The 27,760-nt window shown below is 41.2% G+C and overlaps 1 protein-coding gene across 2 annotated transcripts in view; it reads left to right on the forward strand.

Moving 5' to 3' along the window:
• Positions 1-27,760, forward strand: part of RASAL1 (RAS protein activator like 1) — a 181,679-nt gene that overhangs the window by 98,308 nt on the left and 55,611 nt on the right. For both annotated transcript variants that reach the window (XM_073630463.1, XM_073630472.1), the window contains 2 exons: positions 1,535-1,664; positions 24,366-24,447. In XM_073630463.1, coding sequence (XP_073486564.1) covers positions 1,535-1,664; positions 24,366-24,447 — 212 coding nt within the window. The remainder of the gene's footprint in view (positions 1-1,534; positions 1,665-24,365; positions 24,448-27,760) is intronic.

Genomic DNA, 27,760 nt, shown 5'->3' on the forward strand with positions numbered 1-27,760 from the left:
GTCCTGTGTTGATGCAAATAGTCCAGCCAAATAAACAGTTTGATGTTTCCTGGCTAGTGTAGTTCCTTATCCAAAGGCTGAAATATCAGCATGGATGTCTGTATAAGCAGCTCTCCGACCACGGTGATGTCACACTGATATGTTTTGCCCGCCAATGAGCGCGAGCTACTGCTTCTCTGTACATTGCTGCATTCATCTTTCCCTCAATCCTGGCTAGTCTCCCAGTTCCTGTCGCTGAAAAACATCCCCACAGCATGATGCTGCCACCACCATGCTTCACTGTAGGGATGCTATTGGCCAGGTGATGAGTAGTGCCTGGTTTCCTCCAGACATGACGCTTGCCATGCAAGCCAAAGAGTTCAATCTTTGTTTCATCAGACCAGAGCATTTTGTTTTTCATGGTCTGAGAGTCCTTCAGGTGCCTTTTGGCAAACTCCAGGTGAGCTGTCATGTGCCTTTTACTGAGGAGTGGCTTCCTTCTGGCCACTCTACCACACAGGCCTGATTGGTGGAGAGCTGCAGAGATGGTTGTTCTTCTGGAAGGTTCTCCTTTCTCCACAGAGAAACACTGGAACTCCCTGACTACGGCACTTCTCCCCTGATCTCTGTTTGGCTAGGTGGCCCACTCTAGGTGGAGTCCTGGTAGTTCCAAACTTATTCCATTTACAGATGATGGAGGCCACTGTGCTCATTGGGACCTTCAATGCTGCAGAAATTTTTCTGTACCCTTCCTAAGATCTGTGCCTTGATACAATCCTGTCTCAAGGGTATATAGACAATTCCTTGGACTTCATGGCTTGGTTTGTGCTCTGACATGCACTAATAACTGTGGGACCTTATATAGACAGGTGTGTGCCTTTCCATATCATGTCCATTCAACTGAATTTACCACATGTGGACTCCAAGTTGTAGAAATATCTCAAGGATGATCAGTGGAAACAGTTTGCACCTGAGCTAAATTTTGATTGTCATGACAAAAGCTGTTAATACTTATGTACATATAATTTTTAAATTTATTTTTAATAAATTTGCAAAGATTTCAAACAAACTTGTTTCATGTTGTCATTATGGGGTATTTTTTGTAGAATGTTGAGGAAAATAATTAATTTAATCCATTTTGGAATAAGACTGTAACATAATAAAATGTGGAAAAAGTGAAGCGCTGTGAATACTTTCTGGATGCACTGTATATTCCAGGGACTCTTTTGGTGAGATCTCTGCTCTTATGCCTCAGAGTTTGCACACCTGCTGTAGAGATTATGATGGGATTCCCCTGTCATTGTTTGGGTTTTAACTCCTATCATGGGGAATGCAACAAGAGTTGCTGAAATGCAGGTGAATGGGAACATCCTTATTGACAGGATCACGGTCAGGATTTATGGCAGGGAAATCTTGCTCTTGGAGCATCCATGACATATAAGTATTTGGTGGCTCACTCATCCCATCATGTTGTACCTGTAACTATAATGTCACTTTTCGAGGAGGGTCATCTCTTGTACTATGTAGAGAAAGTAAAATATTGTTTGTTCTTCAGGTATTGACAGTTGGATTAACTTGAGCCGTGTAAATCCTGATGAAGAAGTCCAAGGAGAGATCTACCTTGAGTTACATATAATGCAAGATCAACACAAATGTAACCTGCACTGCCATGTCTTAGAGGCCAGGTAAATGTTGCTAACTATTCTGTCCTGGTAATTCCATGTAGATGTATTGTGATGAGTTAGGCAATAAGTTTTTCATAAAAGAACCAGGAAAGATAATGGGGCAAACATTAAGTAGTTGTCATTTGGGTCATGTCATTGTTGTGCCCTCCTAAGGGTATCTGGTAAAACCCCAATAATCACAAGTGTTGCTTTCTAATTAAGAATAACTTGCATGGATATGGATTTCTGACCTCCATAAGGGTCTATAACAAGCTCCTCTGGCCATCAGAGGCTCTAATTATTTGTGCAAAGATGTTTTTCAACAACCTTCTTTGCTATTCTATGGCGTAGGAAGGATCAAATGTACTGTGTACTGCTGCTACCACCATTGGCTTAGCAAAGTGGCAAGTCCTAGGGCTCCAGACACCTATTCAGGATAGGCAAACAGAGCAGGCTGTTCGGCATACACTTCCTCATTCTTCACTACAACTACACTAACACGCACTGGACCTCAGCACTCACCACCTCTAAATCAACAAGCACTTCGACACTTGCCTCCACTACACCGGCTTTCACTTCACCACTCACAGCCACTGCACTGGAGCACACTTTGGCACTTGCTGCCACTACATCAGTGCACACTTTGGCACTTTCTGCTACTTCCTGGCACACTTCGACAATCTCCATCACTTCACTGATGTTCATTAAGGCGCACTGGCACTGACATGCCTTTAGCACTCTTCACCAATACAACAAAGCACGCTTTGACATATATTGCCACTGGCTGTATTTGCCCTATTCAACAAGCAAGCACACTTTTGCTAGTTATATATGAAATAAATAAGGGTAGTCTACACAAGAAGGAAGAAAAAGGTAACCTAATGACTTATGGTATAGAGGCAAAGAAGAGGCAATTAAATGAATAAAGTTTTTTTCCTGCCAAAAGGATTAAGATATGTTTACAGCTAGAATGAACACCTTCAGAAGCCTGGTATTACATTGATTGTTCCTTGAAGGCACCAACCAGAAATAAGAAATTTCATTATATCAAACTTGTAGAATGTAAACTTGTTCAGAGCAAACTGATGATTTTTTTGTGGCAGATTTTCACGCTGTTTGTTGGTTGCAGCTGTGATCTAGATTTAATATTTTAACATTTCCATTTTTTCCTGAGCATACATATAACAGCACAAACCTGGACAAAAAATGCAGAGATTACTTTCCTTGTCAAAAGAAGTTTATTGAGTATACAATGTTATAAAGATACATAAAGTAAGTTTACAAGGATCTATAAAGTAAGCTCATTGTTTTACAGTAGGGTTTATATAGGTAAATATCATGAAATTTCAAATATTAAACATTGGGTTCACGTAAACCTAAATTAAAGATATATATAATTTCCTTAGTTACTTTTGTAGGTATTTAAATGATTTATACCTACTATACATTAGGGTTGCCACATCATCCCTTTAATCCAGGACACGCATTAATTACACAGGTTCTGTGGCTGATTAAGGTGGTAATTAAACTCACTTGGTGCCTTATCTGCATTAAATCAGCCTCAGAACCTGTGGAATTCATATGTGTCCTGGATTAAAGGGATGATGTGGCAACCCTACTATACATATTGTTTACAAGTAGAGTGTATATAGGTCAAATAAATTCTGATAATGAGCTTTAATCGTAAGGTGGAGAAAAGGAAAGAGAAAGAAGAAAAGGGGTTGAAAGGTAGAGGTATGGTCCACAAGGTTGTCCCGCTCGTCAGTTTATTATTCTTTTTAGTTCTCTTTGAAGCCTTAGAATGGGTGTCTCTGTAAGTCATTTAATCTGTTACCATGGCAACAGGACAGAGTCATTGAAGTTTGACAGGAACTGTTGTTTTATCCAAGGATGCCAAAGTTTTTCAAATTTTGGAATTTGATTTTGATCGATGGCTACCATCTTAGCATGGGACATTGTATTATTCATTCTGTGAATTGTTTCTGCTAGTACCAATGTAGGAGATTTCCATGCCTTGGCCACTGTTTGTTTTGCAGCCGTTATTAGTTGGATCATAAGTTTGAATTGAGAGAGTGTTAACCATTCCGGTTTTAGATTAAGTAAAGTTAAATATGGATCTGCTTGTATTATTTTTTTAAATATTTTAGATGCAATCACGAAGACTTCCTTCCAGAAGGTTTGGATTACTGGGCATGTCCACCATATGTGTAAATATGTGCCTATTTCTGGGCATCCTCGAAAACAAAGAGCTGAGGTATTAGGTGAATATTTTGCCACTCTAGCGGGTAGAGCTGCACAATTAATCGTTAAAAAATCGTGATCTCGATTCACCTCCCCTGACGATCTCTCCTGCTGAGTTTGACGATTCTTTCATATAAACAAGTGGAGAGATTATCTGCTCACTCAGCTGTCAAAAGAAAACATCCAGGCATTCTGCCAAGTTTAGAACTTGAAACATTGTATCTAACTTCCTTCTTAGATCAAAGGGATAGAACTTCTCTGTGTAAACAAATAACCTGGGCAATCTGCCAAGCTTTAAACAACGTGTAAATGCAGGAAGTTTAACCACTTAAAGTCTAAATCTTTTTCTGACACTTCTTTCTTAAGTTAAAATCAATATTTTTTGCTAAAAAAAATTACTTGGAACCCCCAAACATTAGAGATAATATATATAAATAAATATATATATATATATATATATATATATATATATATATATATATATATATATATTATAATATTTTATAATATGGAATAAAATGGCAATTGCTGCAATATTTTATGTCACACTGTATTTGCCCAGCAGTCTTTCAAATGCAATTTTTTGGGAAAAAATACACTTCAATAAATAAAAAAAAAGAAACAGTAAAGTTAGCGCAATTTTTTTTGTTTTAATGTGAAAGATGATGTTACGCCGCGAGAATCGTGAGAGAATCGTGATCTATCCTCTAAGCAAAAAAATCGTGATTCTCATTTTAGCCAGAATCGTGCAGCTCTACTAGCGGGTACAAGGTACCAGCGAGTTAGGACTTTATAATTTGTCTCCAGTGCTAAGATGTTGGGTGAAGATGACTTAGATGTGAGCCATATGTTAGACCAGTCCGTGTCTTCTAAAGTTCGTCCCAGGTCCTCCTCCCACCTCTGAACGTAAGAGGGTCTATTAAGATTTGCTACTCCATATAATTGATTATAAAGTGATGAAATTGTACCTTTAACAAATGGATCTTTTGTACAGATTGATTCAAAAATGGATAATTGGGATAATGGTGTATCCCCCTTTAGGAATGGTGTATAGAAATTTTTGATTTGGAGATATCTAAATATCTCAGAGTTTGGTAGATCATATTTTTCTCTAAGTGATGGGAATGAAAGGAATGATTTAGATGCTATGAAGTCATTTAGTGTCTGAATGCCTGATGTTGTCCAAGCTTTAAAAGAATTTGGGTAGATCCATGCCGGATAAAAGGCCGGATTTCTGATAAAAGAAAGGAGAGGATTGTGTGGAGATTGTAACTGATATTTGGTTTTTAGTTTATCCCAGAGAGATAAGAAGTGTTTAGTTATGGGATTATGAATTTTAAAGCGGTCTTTAGGATCAAGCCATAATAAATTTGATATTAATAGAGGGTCATTTTCTGAAGCCTCTATAAATACCCATAATGGGATTTCCTGTTTTGCATGGTATTTGGACAGACTGGCCAAATGTGCTGCTCTGTAGTAGTTAGTAAAATTAGGGTATCCCAGGCCTCCTTTATTTTTGGGAAGATGTAGTGTGTGTATAGGTATACGTGGTTTAGAAGAGCCCCATATAAACGAAGTTGCTCTTTTTTGTACTATTCTCAAAAAATAGGAAGGAATTGGAATAGGGAGGACTCTGAATAGATAAAGCAATTTGGGTAGAATAGTCATTTTGATTGCATTAATCTTCCCTATCCAGGATAAAGGAAGTTGCGACCATTGTTTTATTAGATTTGTGATCTGTCTTAATACAGGAGGATAATTGGTTGAGAATAAGTCAGAATGAGATGCTGTTAAATGAATTCCAAGATATGGGATTGATTTTTCTGCCCATGTGAATGGGAGTGCAACCCTAGCCGGGATCAATTCCATGTTTGTGAGTGAAATATTAAGCACTAGGCATTTCTTAGGATTAATCATAAGGCCGGATAGGGCTGCAAACCCATCAAGAGCTGGTATTAAGTTAGGACCAGAGACCTGTGGTGATGATAGAAAAAGTAATATATCGTCTGCAAATATACATAATTTGTGTGTAATACCTCCTACTTCAATGCCAGTTATAGTTTGGTTTGTTCTGATGTATTGGGCCATGGGTTCGAGTATAAGGGCAAATAATAAGGAAGATAATGGGCAACCCTGTCGGGTACCTCTTTCGATATTAAAGGCTTCAGATTTGTATCCAGCATATTTTATATAGGCTTTGGGTTTATTATATAATGCTTTGATCCATGTTAAAAAGTGGGGTCCAAAACCCCATTTTTGTAATGAATATTGCATATATTGCCAGGATACTGTGTCAAATGCCCTCTTAATATCGAGAGATAGAAAACATAAAGGGATTTTCCGTTTTTTAGCAATATGTGCCAATAACACTGCCCTGCGTATATTATCGCCTGCCTGTCTATTTGGCATGAAGCCTACTTGACCTCTATGTATTAATTTTCCTATAATGCTATTGAGGCGTTTTGCTATTATTTTTGCTAATAATTTAATATCAAGGTTTAACAGAGAGATAGGCCGATAATTCACACAGGAAGTATCATCAGAAAGGGGTTTTGGGATCATACAAACAATTGCCATTAGTGTTTCTTGCTGAAAAGAATGTCCATCTAGAAGTTTGTTAAAAGTTTCAGTGAGAATGGGAGAGAGTATTTCTGAGAATGTTTTATAGTATAAAGCCGAGTAGCCGTCTGGGCCTGGTCTTTTGTTAAGTTTTAGGTCTTTTATGGCGTTAGCAACTTCATCTATAGTTATAGGCTCATCCAAACTGCTTTTTTGGTTCTGAGATAACTCAGGTAAGGTTATTTTTGAGAAGAAGGATTCAGCCTCTGTAGGATTAAATTCATTGTTTGTCTTGTATAAAGTTGCGAGATGTGAGTGAAATTTATGGACTATTTTAACTGGATTACAAGTGTAAACATTTTTTGATAATTTCAAACGTATTGGTTTGAAAGATTTGTTAGTTGAATTTAATGCCCGAGCCAAATATGTACCTGGTTTGTTTGTATTCATGTAGAAATTGTGTTTGGAGCGTTTGAGGGATTTATCAACTGACTCAGTGAGAAATAGATCGTATTCCAATCTAGATTTTTCCAGATGAGATTTTGTACTCTGAGATGGATTATCTTGAAATGATATGTAGGCTGCATTAAAATTGAGTTCTAGTTTTTTTGCTAGATTTTTGCGTTCCCGTTTAAATAGTGCCATTTGTCTTTGTATTGTACCACACAAGACAGGCTTATGAGCTTCCCACAGTGTTATTGGGGAGATGTCTGTTGTATTATTAATTGATATGTATTCCTTTAAAGCTTGTTCAATGGCCATCTGATGTAGTGGGTGTTTGAGCATTATGTCCGGTAAGTACCACGTTGGGTCATGCGCTTTTGGTATGGCTGAGGCTATAGTAGTGTATACTGCATTATGGTCAGACCACGGAATCGGAATTATATCTGATGCAATAATTTCTGGTATCATTCCTATTGTTAGAAAAATATGATCTATTCTGGTGAAGGTTTGATGAGGGTGCGAGAAATAAGTGAATTTCTTTTTCATTGGGTTACTTTCTCTCCATGAATCTACCAGATTGTATTTGGAAAGAAGTTGAGAAAAAGGTAATCTAGAGGTTATTTTGGATGGTGTAAAAGGTGATTTATCTAGAAATGGGAGGAGGACCTGGTTTGAATCCCCACACATTATCACTGTTCCTATTTTGTGTGTATTAATCACTTGTAATATATGTGAGAGGAATGGTGTAGGTTGTTTGTTAGGAGCGTAGTAGGAAATCACAGTGATTGCTGTATCCATTATATAACCCATGAGTATCAGGTATCTACCTTCTGGGTCTTTAATTTCTGATGATAAGGTGAATGGTGTGGATCGGTGAAATGCAATTAGAGTTCCCCTTTGCTTGGTACAGGCAGAAGCCGTGTAAATTTGTTGATAAAAAGGAGAAATATATTTTGGAGTAGAATCTTTGGTGAAGTGTGTTTCTTGGAGGCATACTATGTGAGCCTTCTTGTTATGGAAAGTACGGAAGGCTTTGGTCCTTTTTTGAGGGACATTTATTCCCTGAACATTCAGGGAAAGTATATTCAGTGGTGCCATGGCAATAGATCAAATAGTTTCGACTTACTTTTTGTTATGCAGAGCTGACTGCGCAGATCAACCTGTGTGGACTGAAGAGATGAATAGATAGAAAAGAAACCAGTGAATTCTGGAGTAAAGAGTAAACAAAAAACATATGAGATTAGATGATACATTGTATAAATTATTTTTTGCAAGTAATCACAATTTACCCGTGAAAGAGAATAAATATCTCTCTCAGGGGAATAAGTGCCTTCGTCACACTCCCACATAATATGGTTGGGAGAATGAGGAGGGCTAATGGGGGTACACGGATCTTCCGCTTACAGGAGAGACGTGCTATGTCAAAAGACATCAAAATGATGTTTCATTAATTGGAGTGCAGAATATAGTTTTTGTTGAAATTATTTATTCCAGGGTGGTTGTATATGGTTAGTCTTGCCCTAGGCTAAATAATTCAGTTAGAAAGGTACTGTTAATAACTTTGGTATTGATGAAGATAGTTTGAATTATTTTGGGATTTTAACCCTTTTAGAGTAAACAATTACATATTTTTTTCATACGTAACTGTTTAGATATGTTAACTCATAAAATTGAGGTTGTATTGCTTCAGATTAGAATAAACAAAAACATAATTCTAGGAACTAGTTAGGTAATAATATATTTGTTTTAAGAAAAGAAAGAAAAAGCTTCCATTACTTCTGGATTATTGAACATATTTGTCCTAAAAAGTAATATATCTATTGTTATTACCTGATAATATATAACTGAACAAGAATTTCCTTATTTCACTTATAGATTCTAAGGCTATATGAATCAGAAGTAATAAGAAATATAACTGGAATGTAACATGATCCCACACAGTGTGTGACTATCAGAATGCAGTTACATTCAGTTATAAATATAGGTTTTTTTATAGAGAACCATCTCTTAGTATAATAAATGAAGAGATATCAGGAATTAGGATGTCAGTCCATTGAATCTTCTTGGTCCATGGATGATGTGGCATAACGGCCTCTTTTGTGAGAATGATGATTCCCATTTTGTTCTGAAATTTTCTGGGTGCTGCCTGAAGGTGAAGATGATGCCATTCTTCTGCGTGTGGGAGTGTTGCTGCTTGTGGGTTCTGTCAGATTTAATTTTAAAAGGGTTTGTTGTAGTTCATCTGCTGATCTGCTTCTGTAAATTGTACCTTGGTAGTTAAATCTGACTGAAAAGGGGAAGCCCCATTGATACATAATGTTGTGGCGTTGCAGTTCCATTAGTTGGGGTTTCATGGATCGTCTTTTAGTAATAGTAAGTTGGGATAGGTCAGCAAAAATTTGATAATTGTGTCCTTGAAAATGAAGTTCCTTTTTTTCTTTTGCCGCAATTAGTATTTGTTCTTTCGTTCTGTAATAATGAAATTTTGTGATTATATCACGTGGGGGTCCATCTTTCTTTTTGGCTGTGAGGGCTCTGTGTACTCTGTCCAGTTCTAAACGTTCAATAGGGATATCTGGCTTTAGTTCTTGTAATAGAGCAGTAATAGTAGATTGCAGGTCTGTCACAGTTTCAGGTATTCCCCTTATGCGTAAGTTTGAACGTCTGGCTCTATTTTCGTAATCTTTGAGCTTAGTTTGAAGTATTAAATTCTCTTTTTTTAATTGTTCCAATTCTGTTATATTTTCTTGGGTTGTAATTTCAATTTCATCCATTTTTATTTCTAAGGCTGCGGTGCGGTTTCCCAGCTCTCTTATTTCTTTGGTTAGGCTTTTTGTTATTTGGTCTGAGGTTTGTTTTAAAGCCTTATGAAGCATCTTTTCAAACTGTAATAATATTACTGGGGATACTGAGGAGGCTTGTGGAGAAGTTTGTGAGAGGATTTGTTCTGTATCTGACTCAAATGGAGAGTCTTGCTGTGACATTTTCTGTGAGAGCGCCCTGATGCTGTATCTTGTGAGGTGACTGGAGCTGCTTCAGCTGCAGTGAGTGCCTGTGAGCTCTTTGTGAGGTGATTTTTATTTCTGCCACGGTTTCCTCCCAGTACCATATTTCCTGCCCAAACTTTCACAGTTTGTTCCCTGGGGCAAAAAGGTTCAAATGGATACCTTTTGAGCCTGCAGGCTCCGCTTTGTCCTTCTCTTCTCTCCTCAGCGGTGTGGAGCTCTAACAATGCATGTCTGCTCTGCTAGGCTCCGCCTCCTGCCCTCCCAGAGATTACTTTCAATGAAAACTGCATATTAAAGTGGTTCTAGATGCTAACTATTTTTTTATCCTAATGCTGCACTTACTGTAACCCCCCCCCCCCCCCCCAATCTCTAAACATTTACCGGGCTCCTCTTACTGATTCAGTGCTTTCCCATCAGAAGCTCTGCTTCTCCACTTCCTGGTCTGGGCCGAGCTGCGCTTTGTGTATGTCTGGACACACACAGCTTGGGTGCTTGGGTTGGGAGTGTGCCCGCATGGGTGCTCCCATGGCACAGAGGTGGTTTGGAGCACACAGGAAGGAGGAGTGGACGGTGTTTGCAGGGGATCGCCAAAGGACAGGTAAGGGACTGCTCTGTGCAATATCATTACTTTATTATTATTTAAAGCATCCAGAAGGTCCATCCATGTGGACAGCTAACATAATATGAAAATCTCTACTAAAAAGGGTCTTCTAGGATTCCTTCTATTCACAGGCAGAGCATTAATTCCACAAAATGTAACAACTATCATTGCACATATTGGGTATGGTGTCACAGAACTTTATATGGTTATGAGCATGGAAGAACTAACAGCTACCCTGTATGACTAATACCCAGTCTTTGATACAGCATGGAGCACTTGGTTTGAATTTTTTTCTAGTACTGATCATTTTCAACTTTTTTACAATAATGTTGTTGGGCCTACCCAGGCTGCTGACAAAACTGTCAGTTTCTCTCTCAAATGTGATATACATTTTTAATTTAACTTTGCAAAGATTAACCAGTAATAAATAAAATCAGAACAGGAATTAAAACGTACCATTTTTTTTTTTTTTTTTTTTGGCTGCCAGTAGTGTATAGAACCTTAATGATTGCTATGGGTGAACGCCACACATTATTTGTTACTGCCTCATTAAAAGCCCACCTGTGTCCTTTAGCTGTTGTCTAAGCCTGACTGTATTCCAGCATTGCCTTTGAATGCATGCTGTTTCCTAAGATAGCAATAATTATTTGTACTTGAGAAATTGCAACTTCGATTTTCACACACCATCTTTTCTTTCTGCCTCAGCAGCTGTCAAAGACAACATATTTAAATGGCTCTTTTGTGTTACTGCAAAAGGCAGTGCCAAAAATATCAAGAGTTCTTCATAAATGTCAGCTCTTTGCCAGTAATCCTTATTTGCATATCTATGGGGTCAGTAACTACTGCCAAAAACCAGTCTCTCTGTAGCCAAGACAATAGTTGTGTTAGGGAACCCTATTATTCTGTACTTTTCAAACTTTGCTAATCTCCATAAAGTTTCTTCCCAATGGTTTTATTCACAAATGTATGTGCTTGGGAAATGCAACCTCAGATCTAGAGATTTAATGACAATTTGCCAGCTTTGCGCGTGAAGCAGAAAATACTGTAGTTTCCTAGCAACAGGTTTATGTGCTTAGCAACCGAAGAATTGTTTGAAGTGTGGGGATCGCTGGAGCCAATAAAGGCCTGAGGAGTATGTGAAGGGCTTTCACATGGAGAAAAATAACCGTGTGGAGGGTGAAATTAATAACTGGCACTCTGTGGCACAAAACAACATAGTGGGTGTGTTGTGTTTAGTTAGCTAGCACGTGGTTTCCAAACAAAGCAGGGAAATGCAGTGTAGTATGTTAAAAAGAATGATATTCTTTTACATGCATTATCATAGATGAGGGTAAAGGAGTTGGCACTATGGGGGGCACTAAGAATGGCTGATGCTCAGCGAAATTTACAGGGCAAAATTTTGTGGAAGCTTGGCCGCTAGTCATGGTTCATTTCAAACCCGCAGCAGAAAAATAAATCTAGCATTTGCTTGGTTGTTCAGAACAAAATCTCCCTTTTCCTCCTTTATTTATAAAATAAAGGATCCTAGTGCATGTCATCTTCCAGCACAGAGCCATGAGGAGTGGCTGTGCCTAACACAGAACAAGGAGAGTATACAGAGCAAGGACTTACTTTAGGGTTTGTGTTAAGTAAGTGTTTGGGTCAGAGATTAGCAGTAAAAAAAAAAAAAAAAAAATCTATTAATTCTTCTGTCCCACCATCTGTACCTCAGATCTGTTAAATGGAGCTATGTTGATCGAAGAATCTTCTGTACCTGACATACTTATGGGTGTGTTGGATGCCAGTTACCTGACTGCGTGCGTTTTCATCCATTAACCCCTATGTCAATATTGTGTCCTGTAATAATGTGGGGGCAGGTGGATTGAACCACAGCATGTAGTGAGTGATTAGATATCCAGCACCCCTAGGTATGTGTCAGATGCAAATGGTTCTTCAGGTTGTATATTTTTTCAAAAGAGCAAAGATCTGAGGCTTGGGCGGCAGGAAAGGTACGTTTTTAATAGTTGCAGAGTCAATTTGAAGTTGATGTCAAGGAAATGTACTCAGCTCCTACTTCCTATTGTAAGATGACAACATAGAGCTTTTGTAGACCAAGTGTTGTCAGGCATCCCAGTTGTCTTGCTAAAGTACTTAGCCACTGCTACTCTCGGATTCCAATAAACATAAAGGCTCTTAATTTTGTAGTTTAAGATTAAAACTAGGAGGACTGTTTGAGATAACAGGATGTGCATACAGGGCAACTCTGAATTTCTGAATTTCAACCATTTTTTCTTTGCGCTTATCAAACATACAATTGTGCTCATAAGTTTATATATCCTGGCAGAATTTATGATTTCTTGGCCACTTTTCAGAGAATATGAATGATAACAAAACATTTCTTTCACTCATGGTTAGTGTTTGGGTAAAGCCATTTCTCAACTTTGTTTACTCTTTTTAACCACTTCAGCCCCAGACCATTTGGCTGGCCAAAGACCAGAGGACTTTTTACAATTTGGCACTGCGCTGCTTTAACTGGTAATTGCGCGGTCATGCAATGTTGTACCCAAACTTAATTTGCGTCCTTTTTTTCCCACAAATAGAGCTTTCTTTTGATGGTATTTGATTGCCTCTGGGATTTTTATTTTTTGCGATATAAATGGAAAAAGACCGAAAATGTTGAAAAAAAATGATACTTTCTACTTTTTTTTATAAGAAAAATTCAATAAACTCAATTTTAGTCATACATTTAGGCCAAAATGTATTCAGCCACATGTGGACAAGGTATGGTGAGAAATACTCCTGCGCTGGTGAGGCCGTTTGTTGTAAGAGAAGGGTAGTATTGTAAAAAGTGAGAGGACTGGAGGAGATAGTGAAGCGTGTCCCGCTGCCTTAACTGACTAGGGGTGGTCTGGAAAAGACTGTTTAGTAGGAGGTGGATGGAGGGCGCGTGATCAGACGCTCACATCAAAACAGGTTAGGTTTAATCATGTATATGGAATACAAACATATAAAAATTAAATCATACAATTACTACGTAGCATAAAAACGGGTAACAAAATAAGTACGTGACCGGATGCTGCTGTTGACGGAGTGTGGAGTGTGAGCGAGCGGTGGGATGAGAGTCTCCTCTCGGCTTATTACTGCTGTCTGAGTATACGGCCGGCCGGTGTTCTGCCGAGAAAGTTCCGCTCGGCGGCTAAGTTCCCCCATCTACTGCACAGGCGCTGCGCCTGCACAGTAGGATCCGGCGGAAATAGCCGAAGCGGAATAGCTGAAAATCAGCTGTACACGGCGCCTGTAAGAGGGCCCCTCGCGGGCTCGCTTCGCTCGGCTCTTTTAGATTCCCCCTCTAGGTCCACTTGGATGGTGGGGAAGGAACCTGGACCCAGAGCGCAGGTTCCGTGTACAGCTGATTGAAGCGTTTTTGCTTCGGCTATCTCCGGCGGCTGACAGTAGTCCGCACTGCGCAGGCGCTGCGCCTGCGCAGTACAAGGGGGGAACTTATCCGCCGAGGCAACATTCTCGGCAAGACACCGGCATTACCAGACAGCTCTGTGCCTTGTGGGACTGCCCCCGGTGTTCTGTGCGGTAGAGGAGGGGTGTGGAGGAGCTGCCCGGCGGAGGAACCGGCGCCCGTAGCCTGAAAGTTGTCCCGCACTGTGGCTGTGTCGTTGGAGTTGCTGCCGCTACTGCACCTGCGCAACTGGAGCCCGGGGAGCCGAAAGCATTTGGAAGCAGGGGAGGGTGAAAGATTGGCGGTCCTGGAGCGGGGGGTAGCCCTGCCAGGAGTCAGCTGAAGAAACCCTGTGGAGCTTGGCTGGTATCCAGACGCTGTGCCGCTGAAGTCCGGGGTCCGGAAAGGACAGGTGAGCGGGACTTTGAAACAGGGCACAGGCCATGACAGATTGCTGTTTGCTGTTCTTGTTGTTAAGGGACGGTGTGCAAGTGACCCTGCATTATAAGACAAGGGGACCGAGGAGTGCACGAGCAACTGTGATACGATTTCTAAAGTACAGATCAAGTAATAGTGTACAGCATAAATACTGCCTGATTGAACATCACAGTGCCACTTATATTGTTTTTGCTTCTAGTGACACTTGCTATTTGTGACCACTCTGGGTCCTGCCACCCGCTGTGCCCCCCTATTTTCCTTTATGTAACTTATATATCTAAAGTTAGTGATGTCAAGGAAAAGAGGGGAGGAACCAGTTAACATGGAGAATCTGGGGACTCAGACATTGCGATCTGCAAAGGAGAAGGGTAATCAGGCGGCAGCAGCAGCGACAAAGCTTGAGAAATTTGCACATACCCCTGAGCAGACTCCCACAAAAACTGGGCAAGCAGTGCAAGTTAAAGCTTCTGGGGATAGGAAAAGTCAGGGACAGGTAACATCAGCCGCAGTAGGAGTGGGGCTTAAGAATGTGAACAACAATAAAGGTACAGGGATGCTGAAAAAAGATCATATACCATTACCAACCAATGCTCCTGCCATAGATGCAGAACCCACCTTGCGGGAAGTACTACAAGCGGTTAACGCGTGTAAAACATCATTGGAGGGTCTAAGCTGCCAAATCAAAGAGGTTAAAGAAGAACTGTTATTAATAAAGCAAGAGTTGCAAAATGCAGTAGAGAGGATAACAGCTCTGGAGGGAAGGGTGAGCCAAATGGAAGGTGATGTATTTCCACTACAGCAAGATGTTAAAATTGTGAAGGATCAACTGGGTAGAATTACTGAAAAAATGGATGATATGGAAAACCGTTTAAGAAGGGACAATGTAAGGGTAGTGGGGCTTCCAGAAGGGTGCAAGGGGCATAATCCTAATGTTTTTTTGGAAGGTTGGCTCATAGAAGTGTTCGGAAGAGATGTATTTTCATTACAGTTTGCGATTGAAAGGGCTCACCGGGTCCCCTTCAGGGCTCCGCCTCCTGGAGGCCATCCCAGGTCTCTATTAATGAAGTTCCTGAATCACTATGATAATCTAATTTTACTGCGTAAAGCCAGAGAGAAGGGGCCTATCTTTTACAAAGGAGCTAAAATTTAATTTTTTTCAGATTTCTCACCAGAGCTGCAGAGACGCAGGGAGGGGTTTGTGGAGATCAAACGCACTTTACAAAAATTCGAAGTGAAGTATGCTTTACTGTACCCAGCTAGGTTACGGGTAGAGGCAACTGGGGAGGTTCTCTTTTTTGATTCCCCGACAGGAGCAACACGCTGGTTTGAAGGAAACAGACTGAAATTCAAGGAGAGGAGCCAAGAGAGTTAGAATACCTGACACGAAGATTTGGGACGTTGGGAGGATCTATGGACTTGGCAAAAGGTGGAAGAGGGAATCTGTATGTTAAGTAGGAATGAGAGAAGGGGATGGTATTATACTTAAAATTTGGTACATGCGCATACCTTTAGTAGTGGGTGGGGGGAAAATGGTAGGAATGGGTATGGAACTGGGAGTGTATGAGGTGGTCACGATTAAAGCCCCTTGGGCGAACCTAGTAAGGTGGGGGAAGGGGGGGTGGGAGAGTGATGGGGTGGATGGTTTGGGGGGGGTAGTGGGATGGATGGGAGGTGGGGAGAATGGGGTTAGTAAAAACAAGACAGAGTGAAAGTAGATGCACATTTTGTATTTGGGATGGAAAGCAGGGGATTTTGCTGCTTCTCCTGAGTACGGGGATACCACATGTGTGGAACTTTTTGGGAGCCTAGCACTGCCTTCAGGATTTCTAAGGGCGTAAATTTTTGATTTCACTCCTCACTCTACCTATCACAGTTTTTAAGGCCTAAAAATGCCAAGATGGCACAAAACCTAGCCAAATAACCCCATTTTGGAAAGTAGACACCCCAAGCTATTTGCTGAGAGGCATGTTGAGTCCATGGCATATTTTATATTTTGCCACAAGTTGCGGGAAAATGTCAAACTTTTTTTTTTTCGCACAAAGTTGTCACTAAATGATATATTGCTCACACATGCCATGGGCATATGTGGAATTACACCCCAAAATAAATTCTGCTGCTTCTCCTGAGTATGGGGATACCACATGTGTGGGACTTTTTGGGAGCATAGCCGGGTACGGGGCCCCGAAAACCAAGCACTGCCTTCAGGATTTCTAAGGGCGTAAATTTTTGATTTCACTCCTCACTACCTATCACAGTTTTGAAGGCAATAAAATGCCAAGATGGCACAACCCCCCCCCCCCCCCCCAATTACCCTATTTTGGAAAGTAGACACCCAAAGCTATTTGCTGAGAGGCATGGTGAGTATTTTGCAGCTCTCATTTGTTTTTGAAAATGAAGAAAGAAAAGAAATTTTTTTTTTTCAATTTTCAAAATTTTGTGACAAAAAGCGAGATCTGCAAAATACTCGCCATACCTCTTAGCAAATATATGCCAAAGCATGGGGGCATCCGCCCCCAAAAGTTAGGAGAAAATCACTCCTCCATCCCTGCTGCCCCCATGCTTCGGCATATATGCTCTTTTTTTTTAACTGTGGTGGTGAAATCGCCTCTGACAGCCCTGGAGTCACGGCTTTATGTATCGTGGAAGCAAATGCTGTTGCTGTCAAGATAAATCCGCGCTGCAGCTGAATGGTGCACCTGAAAACAAAAAAATGGTTAACAATAAAACACAGTAAACAGTAAAGTATAAAAAATGACATACCTAAAAATCAAACATGATAAAACATAAAAAAAAAAAAAACATTCCAGAATAGAATACAGTAAAAAAGAGCAGAACAATAAAACAACAACTATTTTAGTTTTTTTTATTTTATATATTTTTTTTTGGTGTATTTTTTTATTTTTTACTTTTTTTTTTTTTTTTTACACACTTTTATTTGTAACTGTAACTGTAATGGTTCGGTTCCAGGTTTGGGTCTCTCAAAATGCGATGGCATCTTGGGAGACCCTGTGACAGTGTGCCTAGTCTGTGCAATTCTGTACCCTACGCTAAAACTCAACTAGTGTATGGTAGCGCTCAAAACATTCACCAATGCAAAGACCATGATTTTCAGGACAGGAGAGACAATAAAAGCGGGTGTCACGCCTATATCCGCGCTTTCTACAGACACAACATTTTCTTTGGGGGCTCGTTGGGTAGGGGTACTCGGGAGGACATAAGGAAAATGCCTCTCATGCAGCCAGCTTACTGCATTTGGATTGGGAAGGGGAGGTGGAGCACCGTCTGGAAATAGAAGGGCTCTGACGATCTCTTCCTGGAATTTAAGGAAGGATCCAGTCCGTCCTGAAGCTCTGTATAGCACATGAGCGTTCAGCAAAGCCAATTGAAATAAGTATACAGACACATTTTTATACCAGCGTCTGGTCTTGCAGGCAACTAGGTACGGCGCCAACAACTGGTCGTTGAGATCCACCCCTCCCATATTTTGGTTATATTCGTGGACACAGAGGGGTTTCTCCACAACACCAGTTGCCGTAGTAATTTGAACCGTCGTGTCTGCATGAAGGGAGGTAAGAACGAAGACATTCTTATTATCCCTCCACTAGCGAGCAAGTTATTACACTTCAAGCAGGCTCTCTCCCCCAGCCTAAGACGTGAATCTACAAGCCGCTGGGGAAAGCCCCGGCGGTTAGGGCCATGCTCCAATCTGATGATCAAACAAGTGACTAAAAAGTGGCACCCTCATGTAATAATTGTCCACATACAAGTGGTACCCCTTTCTGAATAAGGGTGACACCAAGTCCCACACAATCTTGCCAGCGCTTCCTCTGTAGTCAGGGCAGTTTGTCGGCTCTATGTGACTATCTCTTCCCTCGTAAACCATAAAACTACATGTATAGCCTGTAGCCCTGTCACAGAGCTTATACATCTTGACTCCATATCTGGCATGCTTGCTGGGAAGATACTGTTTGAATGACAAGCGACCGGAAAACGTAATCAGGGACTCAACGCAGACAACTTGATGGCGAGTAAACAAGTCTGCAAAACGTTGGTTGAAGTGGTTTACGAGGAGCCGAATTTTGTAGAGCCGATCATATCCAGGGTCTCCACGAGGATGACAGAGTTCATTGTTGTTGAAGTGCATGAACCACAAGATCTGCCCTTATCGTGCCCTGGTAATGGAGGCAGAGAACATGGGCATATGGTGAATTGGGTCAGTGGACCAATATTACCGCAGCTCACTCTTTCTGGTTTTGCTGATGAGGAGGGATAGGCCCAGAAAGATCTTAAATTCGGAAACCGTAATTGGTTTTCAATCTCTGGCAAGGGAGGACTGGGGATTAGTGGTGATGGATTTACCAGCATGCAAATTGCTTTGGTGCACAATAGATCTATAGGGATCTTCGGTGAAAAACAGCGAATAAAAATCAAGTGACGTAAAATCAACTGTTTCCACCTGAATGCCGGGTTGGCCAGTGAAAGGGGGAAGTACGGGTGCTGCAGAAGTGGTGGGTTCCCAATTAGGATTGGCGAATGCAGCAGGAAGGGCACTATGGGCTCGAAGGGCCTGTCTTTGTCTTCTTGGTGGCAGTGGGACACTACTTGTGCTTGCCACCTCGGCAGCTTGAACTGCACTTATGGGACTCGCCACGTCACCAAGTGTTACTGCAGTGCTGGATGTACGACCAGGGTATACTAGGCCGCTGGTGCTTGTCAGTTCACCAGAAGGAATAGCGGCACTAGTACTTCTCTGCTCCATACGAGAGCCCTGCGCTTCTTGCACCTCAACAGCAGAAGAAGCCTGAGCCTGAATCTGACAGATGAGTGTCTTCCTCTTCACTATCTGTCATGCTCAGAAACGTGTAGACCTCTTCACTAGTGTACCTTCAATTTGCCATTTTGTGCTATAAATTTAATCGTACACTAGTGAGACTCACAGGTAAAAAAGCTCCTGACTGTCAGCGACTGTATCAAAACGCTACCATAAAAACTGTTAGCGATCGCAGGGATCAGGCCTGACTCTGCAAACGCTGCAGTTATGTGTTTTGTGTTTAGTAAGTGACAGTGATCGATCGATGCTGCACTTGGGTGGGCTGGGCTGGGCAGGGCAGAGGGGCAAAACGCAGGTGCTAGTAGGTATCTGGGCTGATCCCGCTAACACTGCCTTTTTGGGAACCCTAAACTGCTGGGGACGCTAGTATAGCTCTGATCAGAAATTGATCCGTTCAGATACTATACCACTAAGGGAGTGTATGCTGTGTGCGTGGGTTTTAGCGGTACTGGCACTAACCTGACGCTGCCTGGGGCGACGCAGACCCTAATACCCAACTTATATCACCCGCCGGGCGATCATGGGGTTAAACCTCTATTAGATAATAAACGGCGGGTGCCCTGACACTATAAAAAACAAACTAACTAACCAGCGTCACTCGTAACAGTTATACGGTGATCACTGGTGAAAGAGTTAACTAGAGGGCAATCAGGGGGTTAAAATCTTTACTAGGTAGTATATGGGGGTACCTGACGCTATAAAAACCTGACGCTGAACCTAAATACTTACCTGGCTAACTAGCGTCACCTGTGACACTAATACGGCGATCAGAAAAAAGATTGCTTAGTGACACTGGCGACAGGGATTAACTGGGGGATGATCAAGGGGTTAAATCTTTATTGGCGTGGGGTTAGGGAGGTACCCTAGACCTAAATGGGCCTACCACTAACTGCCCTACCACTTATAACAGTCACAAATGACACCAATGCAGTAATCAGTAAAAAAAAACAAAAAAAACTGCTGTTGGTGTCACTGTGACAGGGGGTGCAGGGGGGTGATTGGGGGGTGATTAGTGTGCCTGCGTGTTCTACTGTAAGTGTACTGTTGGTGCACTTACTTGGATGTCATCTCTCCTCGGAAGCAGGAACGAAAAGGCTTCACGAGGAGCGATGACATCACTTCCTCTGCTTCTGTTTACATTACAGAAGCAGAGGAAGCATTCTATTCGCCTGGAGTGATCGCGAGGGGGTGGCCATGAATCAGTGGCCTCCCCCTCAGCACGGATTGCTCCTGAAGCTATTCCGACCGCCGCAGGCACCTGGGGGGGGGTCCAGTCGGACCCCAGGCAGGGACATACAGGTAAGCCCTTATGCCTGCCCGTGCCATTCTGCTGACGTACATCGGCGTGCAGCGGTCGGCAACTGGTTAAATCATAATGGCAACAGAAACTATCCAAATGACCCTGATCAAAAGTTTAAATACCCTGGTGATTTGGGCCTGATAGCATGCACACAAATTGACACAAAGGGGTTTGAATGGCTATTAAAGGTAACCATCCTCACCTGTGATCTGGTTGCTTGTAATTAGTGTGTGTGTATGAAAGGTCAATGCGTTTCTGGACTCCTGACAGACCCGTGCATCTTTCATCCAGTGCTGCACTGACATTTCTGGATTCTGAGTCTTTGAATTGTCAAAAGACTTGTCAAAGGATCTGCGGGGAAAGGTAGTTGAATTGTATAAAACAGGAAAGGGATATAAAAAGCTATCCAAAGAATTGAGAATGCCAATCAGCAGTGTTCAAACGCTAATCAAGAAGTGGAAAATGAGGGGGTTCTATTGAAACCAAAGCACGGTCAGGTAGACCAACTGAAACTTCAGCCACAACTGCCAGGAAAATTGTTCGGGATGCAAAGAAAAACCCACAAATAACTTCAGGTGAAATACAGGACTCTCTGAAAACGTGGTGTGGCTGTTTCAAGATGCACTATAAGGAGGCACTTGAAGAAAAATGGGCTGCATGGTCAAGTCGCCAGAAGAAAACCATTACTAAGCAAATGCCACAAAGTATCCCGCCAAACAGCACAGAGACGAGCCTCAAACCTAGCACAAAGTCATTTGGAGTTATGAGATCAACATTTAGCTTTTTGGCCATTAACGCTACATTTGGAGAGGAGTCAACAAGGCCTATGATGAAAGGTACACCATTCCTACTGTGAAACACAGAACTGGATCGCTGATGTTTTTGGGGATGTGTGAGCTACAAAGGCTCAGGAAATTTTGTCAAAATTATTGGCAAGATGAATGCAGGATGGTATCAAAAAATACTGGAGGAACATTTGCATTCATCAGCCAGGAAGCTGCGCATGGGACGTACTTTGACATTCCAACATGACAATGATCCAAAACAAAAGGCCAAATCGACCTGTCATTGGCTACAGCAGAATAAAGTGAAGGTTCTGGAGTGGCTCTCCTGACCTCAATATCATTGAGCCACTCTGGTGAGATCTCAAACGTGCAATTTACAGGAACTGGAGGCTTTTTGCCAAGAGGAATGGGCAGCTTTACCATCTGGGAAGATAAAGAGCCTCATCCACAAATACCACAAAAGACTTCAAGCTGTCATTGATGTGAAAGGGGGCAATACACGGTATTACGAACCGGGGTATGTAAACTTTTTTAATCAGGGTCATTTGGGTAGTTTCTGTTGCCATTAGATTTAAAAAGAGTAAACATAGTTGATTGATAATAAATGGCTTCAGCCAAACACTAACCATGAGTGAAAGAAAAGTTTTTGTGTTATCATTCATATTCTCTGAAAAATGGCCAAGAAATTATAAATTCTGCCAGGGTATGTAAACGTATGAACACAACTGTATATCACTAAACTCTTGCAACGATATATTTGACAAACAAATATGGAGCAAATACGAGAAGTTCATTAGGGTTTGTGAACACTTTGTAAAATAGGGACACTTGCAAGATTGATATGCTTTCTTGCCACCTACAGCTGTGAGCAGGAGCATCCAATTTCTACCTTGGAGGTATGCTACTCTAAAGCCAGCCATACATGGATCAAACTTCAGCTGGTTTAGCAGAGCCCAGCTGAATTTCATTCCATGTATGGGCAAGGAGATTGTATAGAAGCCAATCTACCAATCGATTTCTATACAACCACCCTGTCCCTTTTTCCTGCTCGATCAGCGCCGCCAACTATAGTCAGCAGCGCTGAGCGGTGTGTTCTGACAGCAGGGAAGAATGTCAGAATATAGCCGCTCAGTAGGAGTAATGGTGTAGTTGAATGAAAAGAAATGACCCAATGTTTTATCATGGTCTTGTGATATTTTAAGTTCTTTTAGGGTTTTTATTCGATATGTGCAAAGAGATCACACAAATACTTAAAAGTATAACATTTAACATATAAGTATAACATTTATTAAAAGTAATGACAGATAGATAAAGAAAATATCAAGAATACTTTACTAAAGGTGCTGTTTCCGCCATGGGTCCCGGAACATGGCACAGGTGACCACAGACGCGTACCTCCATAAGGTAGCTCTGATGTGAGACAAAGACCTTATGGGATTTGGCTGTGGTAATATAGAACTTGTGTGTAAGGAACAAGACCACCCCCGTCCAACAACCCTGGTAAGCAATGATATGACCTTCACATTCCTGAGGGGGAGGTAGCTAGCTTGTCCATATAGGTAGTCCACATGCCAATAAGAGGAGCCATGCAAGGTAACCAGAATAACCAGGATATTAGAGGCTGTAATAGATATTTGTGAGGCCATCCTTAATAAGGAATATGAAATATGCAATTTCCCCAACACCCAATTCCCCCATCCACACATTTGAGGTGGATGGGGGAACTTTTTTTTTCTTCATTCATCACGCTGGTTCCTAATGCTGGGTACACAGGCCAAAAATCAGCTCAAAATAGTCTGGTTCTGCAGGAACTAGCCAACTTTTGGCCCACGACTGGCTTCTGTCAAACGAGCATGCTAGAAAACCAGCATCTGATCAGCTGATCACTGTGTTCTGATGGGGAGGGAGGGGCATTCCCCCGTCAGAACACAATAGCTCAGCGGGGGAGATTGTCAAACTAACATTGTGTAGTTAGTACGGCAACCTCCCAGTTTTTTGCAGGCTGAATGAAAAAAAAAACTTAGTTTGTACCAGGCTTAAAATGATTTTCAAGATAATCTCTTTTTTTTTTTAAATGAAATGGAAAACCTATCTATACTTGCCTGCTCTGTGAAATAGAATTGCACAGAGAGCCTGCAAACCTTCTCTTTTTAGGTCCCCCACTGGCTCCTGGCCCCTCCCCTCTGTCCAGTGCCCCCATGGGAATCCGCCTCATGCTCCCCTGTCACTTGCTTTGATAGACAGCACTGGGAGCCAACGGCTCCCGGAGCCCCAGCAAAGCCAGCGAGACCCGGAGTTAGGGGAGAGAAGAGCTGCAGACGTGCACAGCGCTGGATGGAATAAGTGCTCAGGTAAGTAAAAGTGTGTGTGTGTGTGTGTGTGTGTGTGTGTGTGTGTGTGTGTGTGTGGGGGGGGGGGTTGATGCTGACACTTAAATATTTTTTACCTTAATGCAAGGAATGCATTATGGTAGAAAATGTTTAGGCTTTAAAACCACTTTAAGGCTGAGCCTGTGTTTTCAGAAGAATGATATGCTTTTGTACAGTATAGCTTGATGAACTTGTTTGTCATGCCTTTGAAAAGTTCCTCAGTGGGGTGAGCTTAGTTATAGAAAAATGTATTTCAGTTCCACTTGCTTTGAATTACCTGTAATGAAATTTAAATTACAAGAATAATGAGTGAATTTGGGGGTATTGTTAGGAAGAAATTTGAGTATCTCTTCTTTGGTACCCCTCACAGGAAAAGTTAATAATCCACCCGGGTGGGACATACTGCAGTCCTTTCCCCTTACTCAGATGAGGAAAAATATAGAACTTTAAAACGAATGTCAGCTGATTAAATGAGGACAGGGCTAACCATATTTACTGTCACTGCAAAATTTGTATTTATTACCTTTTTTATTTTTATTGTCTTATTGTTGCATTAAACTCTTTGGAGAACAGGAGTAATTGTCATTTTTTTCTTCCTTCCTTGTAATGAAAGTTGCCAGACTGGTATGCACCACTGCTAGTGATTTCAGTTTAAGGCTGATTTGAAATATAACGTTCCTTGTTGTGTAAGATTTCATCATTCACCTCCCCAGAGATTTGGCGCCTCGGGATATCTCTGGAACATCAGACCCCTTTGTTCGTATCTTCTGCAACAATCAGACTTTGGAGACCTCAGTAAGTACAATATTCCTCTATGAATGAGATAATTGCCTACTGTACAATTACACTTTTTGTGACTGCTCCACATGCACATTTACTTGCACCTAGTACGCATGGGCCGAATGTCGGGTGGCATCAGCCGGTTTGAATAGAAACTGGCCGGCATTCTGCCCGTGTGTTCTGGAGTCGGTCCGACAGAAGCCGACCTTCTGTCGAAGGAGCGTGACCTAAAAGGGGCCTATCCCCCTGTCGAAACACCATTCACAGCAGGGGAGATCGCTGAACTAACGTCGGATTGTTAGTACAGCGACTCCTCCTGAGCTATCAGTTATTTTTAGTTCAGCCATGCTGGGTTGAACGAAAGAAAACTATTAGTGTGTACGAGGCTTTATTATCCTTTTTTGCTCTAGACTTCTTTCAGTTTGTTGTGTAAACCAAGTTTTAATGAAATCCAAACTGTGTAGTAGTGTTTACTAAACATTTGTTGGAATTAGGTTAAAGTGACACTAAACTCTGGTATAAAAAAGATTTAAGTATGTATTTCCCTTCTGCTGCTTTCAACCCATGGCAAAACTCCAAATATCTTTCTTTTGAGGGTGGCTACGTTCTTTCTTTATGATCCCCACTGTATGTATGTACTTGGCCACCCCATCTTGCTTGCTCCAAGATGGACTAAGGACTGTGGGATTTATAATGTTCATAGAGCAGTGCACATGAACACGACTAACGTACACTGCTTGTCCCAACAAACAGAAGCAAGGGGAAAAAGGAGAGGTTTGGCAGCTCATGATGGATGTGGCAGAAAAACACCGTAAGAAACCATTTCATGAAAAATAGATTACAGAGTCATTAAGTAGTGGTGGATGTGTATGAATTATTTTTGGAGAATAAGGATATCGTTCAGTATTTTAATTTTAACTTGAAATCATCATAAATACGTCTTGCGAACTGTGGTAAAGGGTAAGAAAAACATTTAAAGCTGAACTTTTCATATTTTCATAAAAAAAGTTTTCAATGTGTTATTACACAGAACTAGCATACGTTTTACTTCTAATATTTGTTAACTTTTATACCCTGTACTGCAGTGGATGAATAAACCAGTCAGGCTCTAACACCAGGGGAATGCTAAAAGGAAAAAAACAGAGTGATGATCTCACTGTGTTCCTTCTTCTTTATTGGCCCAGGATGTGGTTTGTACTGAAGGGGATCATCTTGCTTAAAACATATCTAAACACAAACAAAAATATTCTATTTCAGTTTATTAGCTACTGTAGTGGCTGCATTTGTTTTCTTTTTTTTTCAGGATTTTTCCCCTTTAATTTCACAGGGTAACTCTGTGAATAACATGTTTTCTGTCCTTTCATAGTTACATTCCCTTACTGTAATGTATCTATGGAGGTAGCCATGATTGTCACACAAGGTTTACCATAAGGCTGGGTTCACACTGCTGCGGTGCGGGAACGCAGCGAATTTACTGCGGGTTCCCACATCGCACCAACTCGCACGGCAGTTCACACTGCCATATGCGAACTGCTGGGGAGTGTCATACAATGTTAATGACACCCCCAGTTCAGCCCGCATATCGCAATGCGAACTGACAATTCGGACATTTTCGGATCGCATAGGTGTGAACACCCATGCGATCCGATTTTGGTCCGAACAAAAAAAAGGGTCCTGTGCGAGTTTGGACCGAATGCGGTGCAATATCAGCCATACTATCTGTATGGCTGATATCGCACAGCACAGACATCGCATGTGATGTGAACAGCAGTGCGCTGCGAATCACATGCGATGTCTGCCACCGCAGCAGTGTGAACCCAGCCTAAACATGCCTTTGCTCATCTCCATTATATGGTAATTTTTGGGATTGGTAGTTTATGCAAGAACAATATAATTGTTTCTGCTTTCTTTTTAGCATACAGAAAGTGGCGAGGACACTGCATTTCTGGCAAGATTAACAGCCACCACATCTAAGGATTTGTAAAATGCAATAAATTATACGTTTTTTGGGGTTTAGATACGCTTTAACTGCAGTGAGGTCACAAACCTGTTTTTTCTGTTTAGGAGTGGTAACTATATCACAACACTGGCTGAAAAGCTACAAATTACTCTGCATTATTTTATTGTAATTAAGTTTTACAGTTTTATTGTTGAATTGAAAATCATAATTAAATCAATATAGTTATGGTTAAAATTTATATGGGCCTGCTAATAAAGGCACGGAGCATTCTGCAATGCACAGTGAAGGCTTATGTAGAGAACAGTGTTTCTCCCCATGTTAGTCAGTAGGAATATAAAAACAGTTTAAGAGGATGTCAGACACATGTCAAATGTACATTACGTTTAAATAAACTAAGAATGATCTCAGACGTATCCCAAATACACTGTGTGCATAATTATTAGGCAAGTGAGTATTTTGACCAAATCATCATTTTTATGCATATTGTCCAACTCCAAGCTGTATAAACTTGAATGCTTATTGGATTTATTCATATCAGGTGTATTTGTGTAATGTGGGAGGGTGTGGCCTAAGGAGATGAACACCCTATATCAAGGTGTGCATAATTATTAGGCAGCTTTTTTTCCTCAGGAAAAGTGGGCCAAAAAAGATTTTACTGACTTTGAACAGTCAAAAATGGATGCAGCACTCTTGAAAGTGCTAAGATATTGGGGTGTGATCATGGAACCATCAAACCGCAAGAAAGGTGCTGAGAAAAAAATGCAAATTAACTGCCAAAGATCTGAGACAAATCAAACGTGAAGCTACCGCTTAACCCATTATTCTTCAGTGCTGTCATATTCCAGAACTGCAACCTACCTAGAGTGCTCAGAAGGTGTTCGGTGCTTAGAGACATGGCCAATGTAAACAAGGCTGAAACCCGAGCACCACTGAACAAGACACATTCGTTGAAACATCAAGACTGGGCCAAAAAATATCTGAAGACAGACTTTTCATAGGTTTTATGGACTGATGAGATGAGAGTGACTCTTGAGGCACCAGATGGATGGGCCTGTGGCTGGATCAGTAACGGGCACAGATCTCCACTTCGACTCAGACACCAGCAAGGTGGAGGTGGGGTACTGGTATGGGCTGGTATTATTAAAGATGAGCTAGTTGGACCCTTTTGGGTTGAAGATTGACTCAAAATCAACTCTTAAACATACTGCCAGTTTTTAGAAGACACTTTCTTCAAACAGTGGTACAGTGATAAAGAAGATTATGATATTTATGCAGGACAATGCTCCATCGCATGCATCGAAGTACTCTGTGGTTTCTGCTGCACAATAAGTTGATCTTCAACAGATCAAGAAACTGAGAGACTCCATG

The sequence above is a fragment of the Aquarana catesbeiana genome, linkage group LG01, assembly GCF_042186555.1.
Source record: "Aquarana catesbeiana isolate 2022-GZ linkage group LG01, ASM4218655v1, whole genome shotgun sequence".
NCBI lineage: Eukaryota > Metazoa > Chordata > Amphibia > Anura > Ranidae > Aquarana > Aquarana catesbeiana.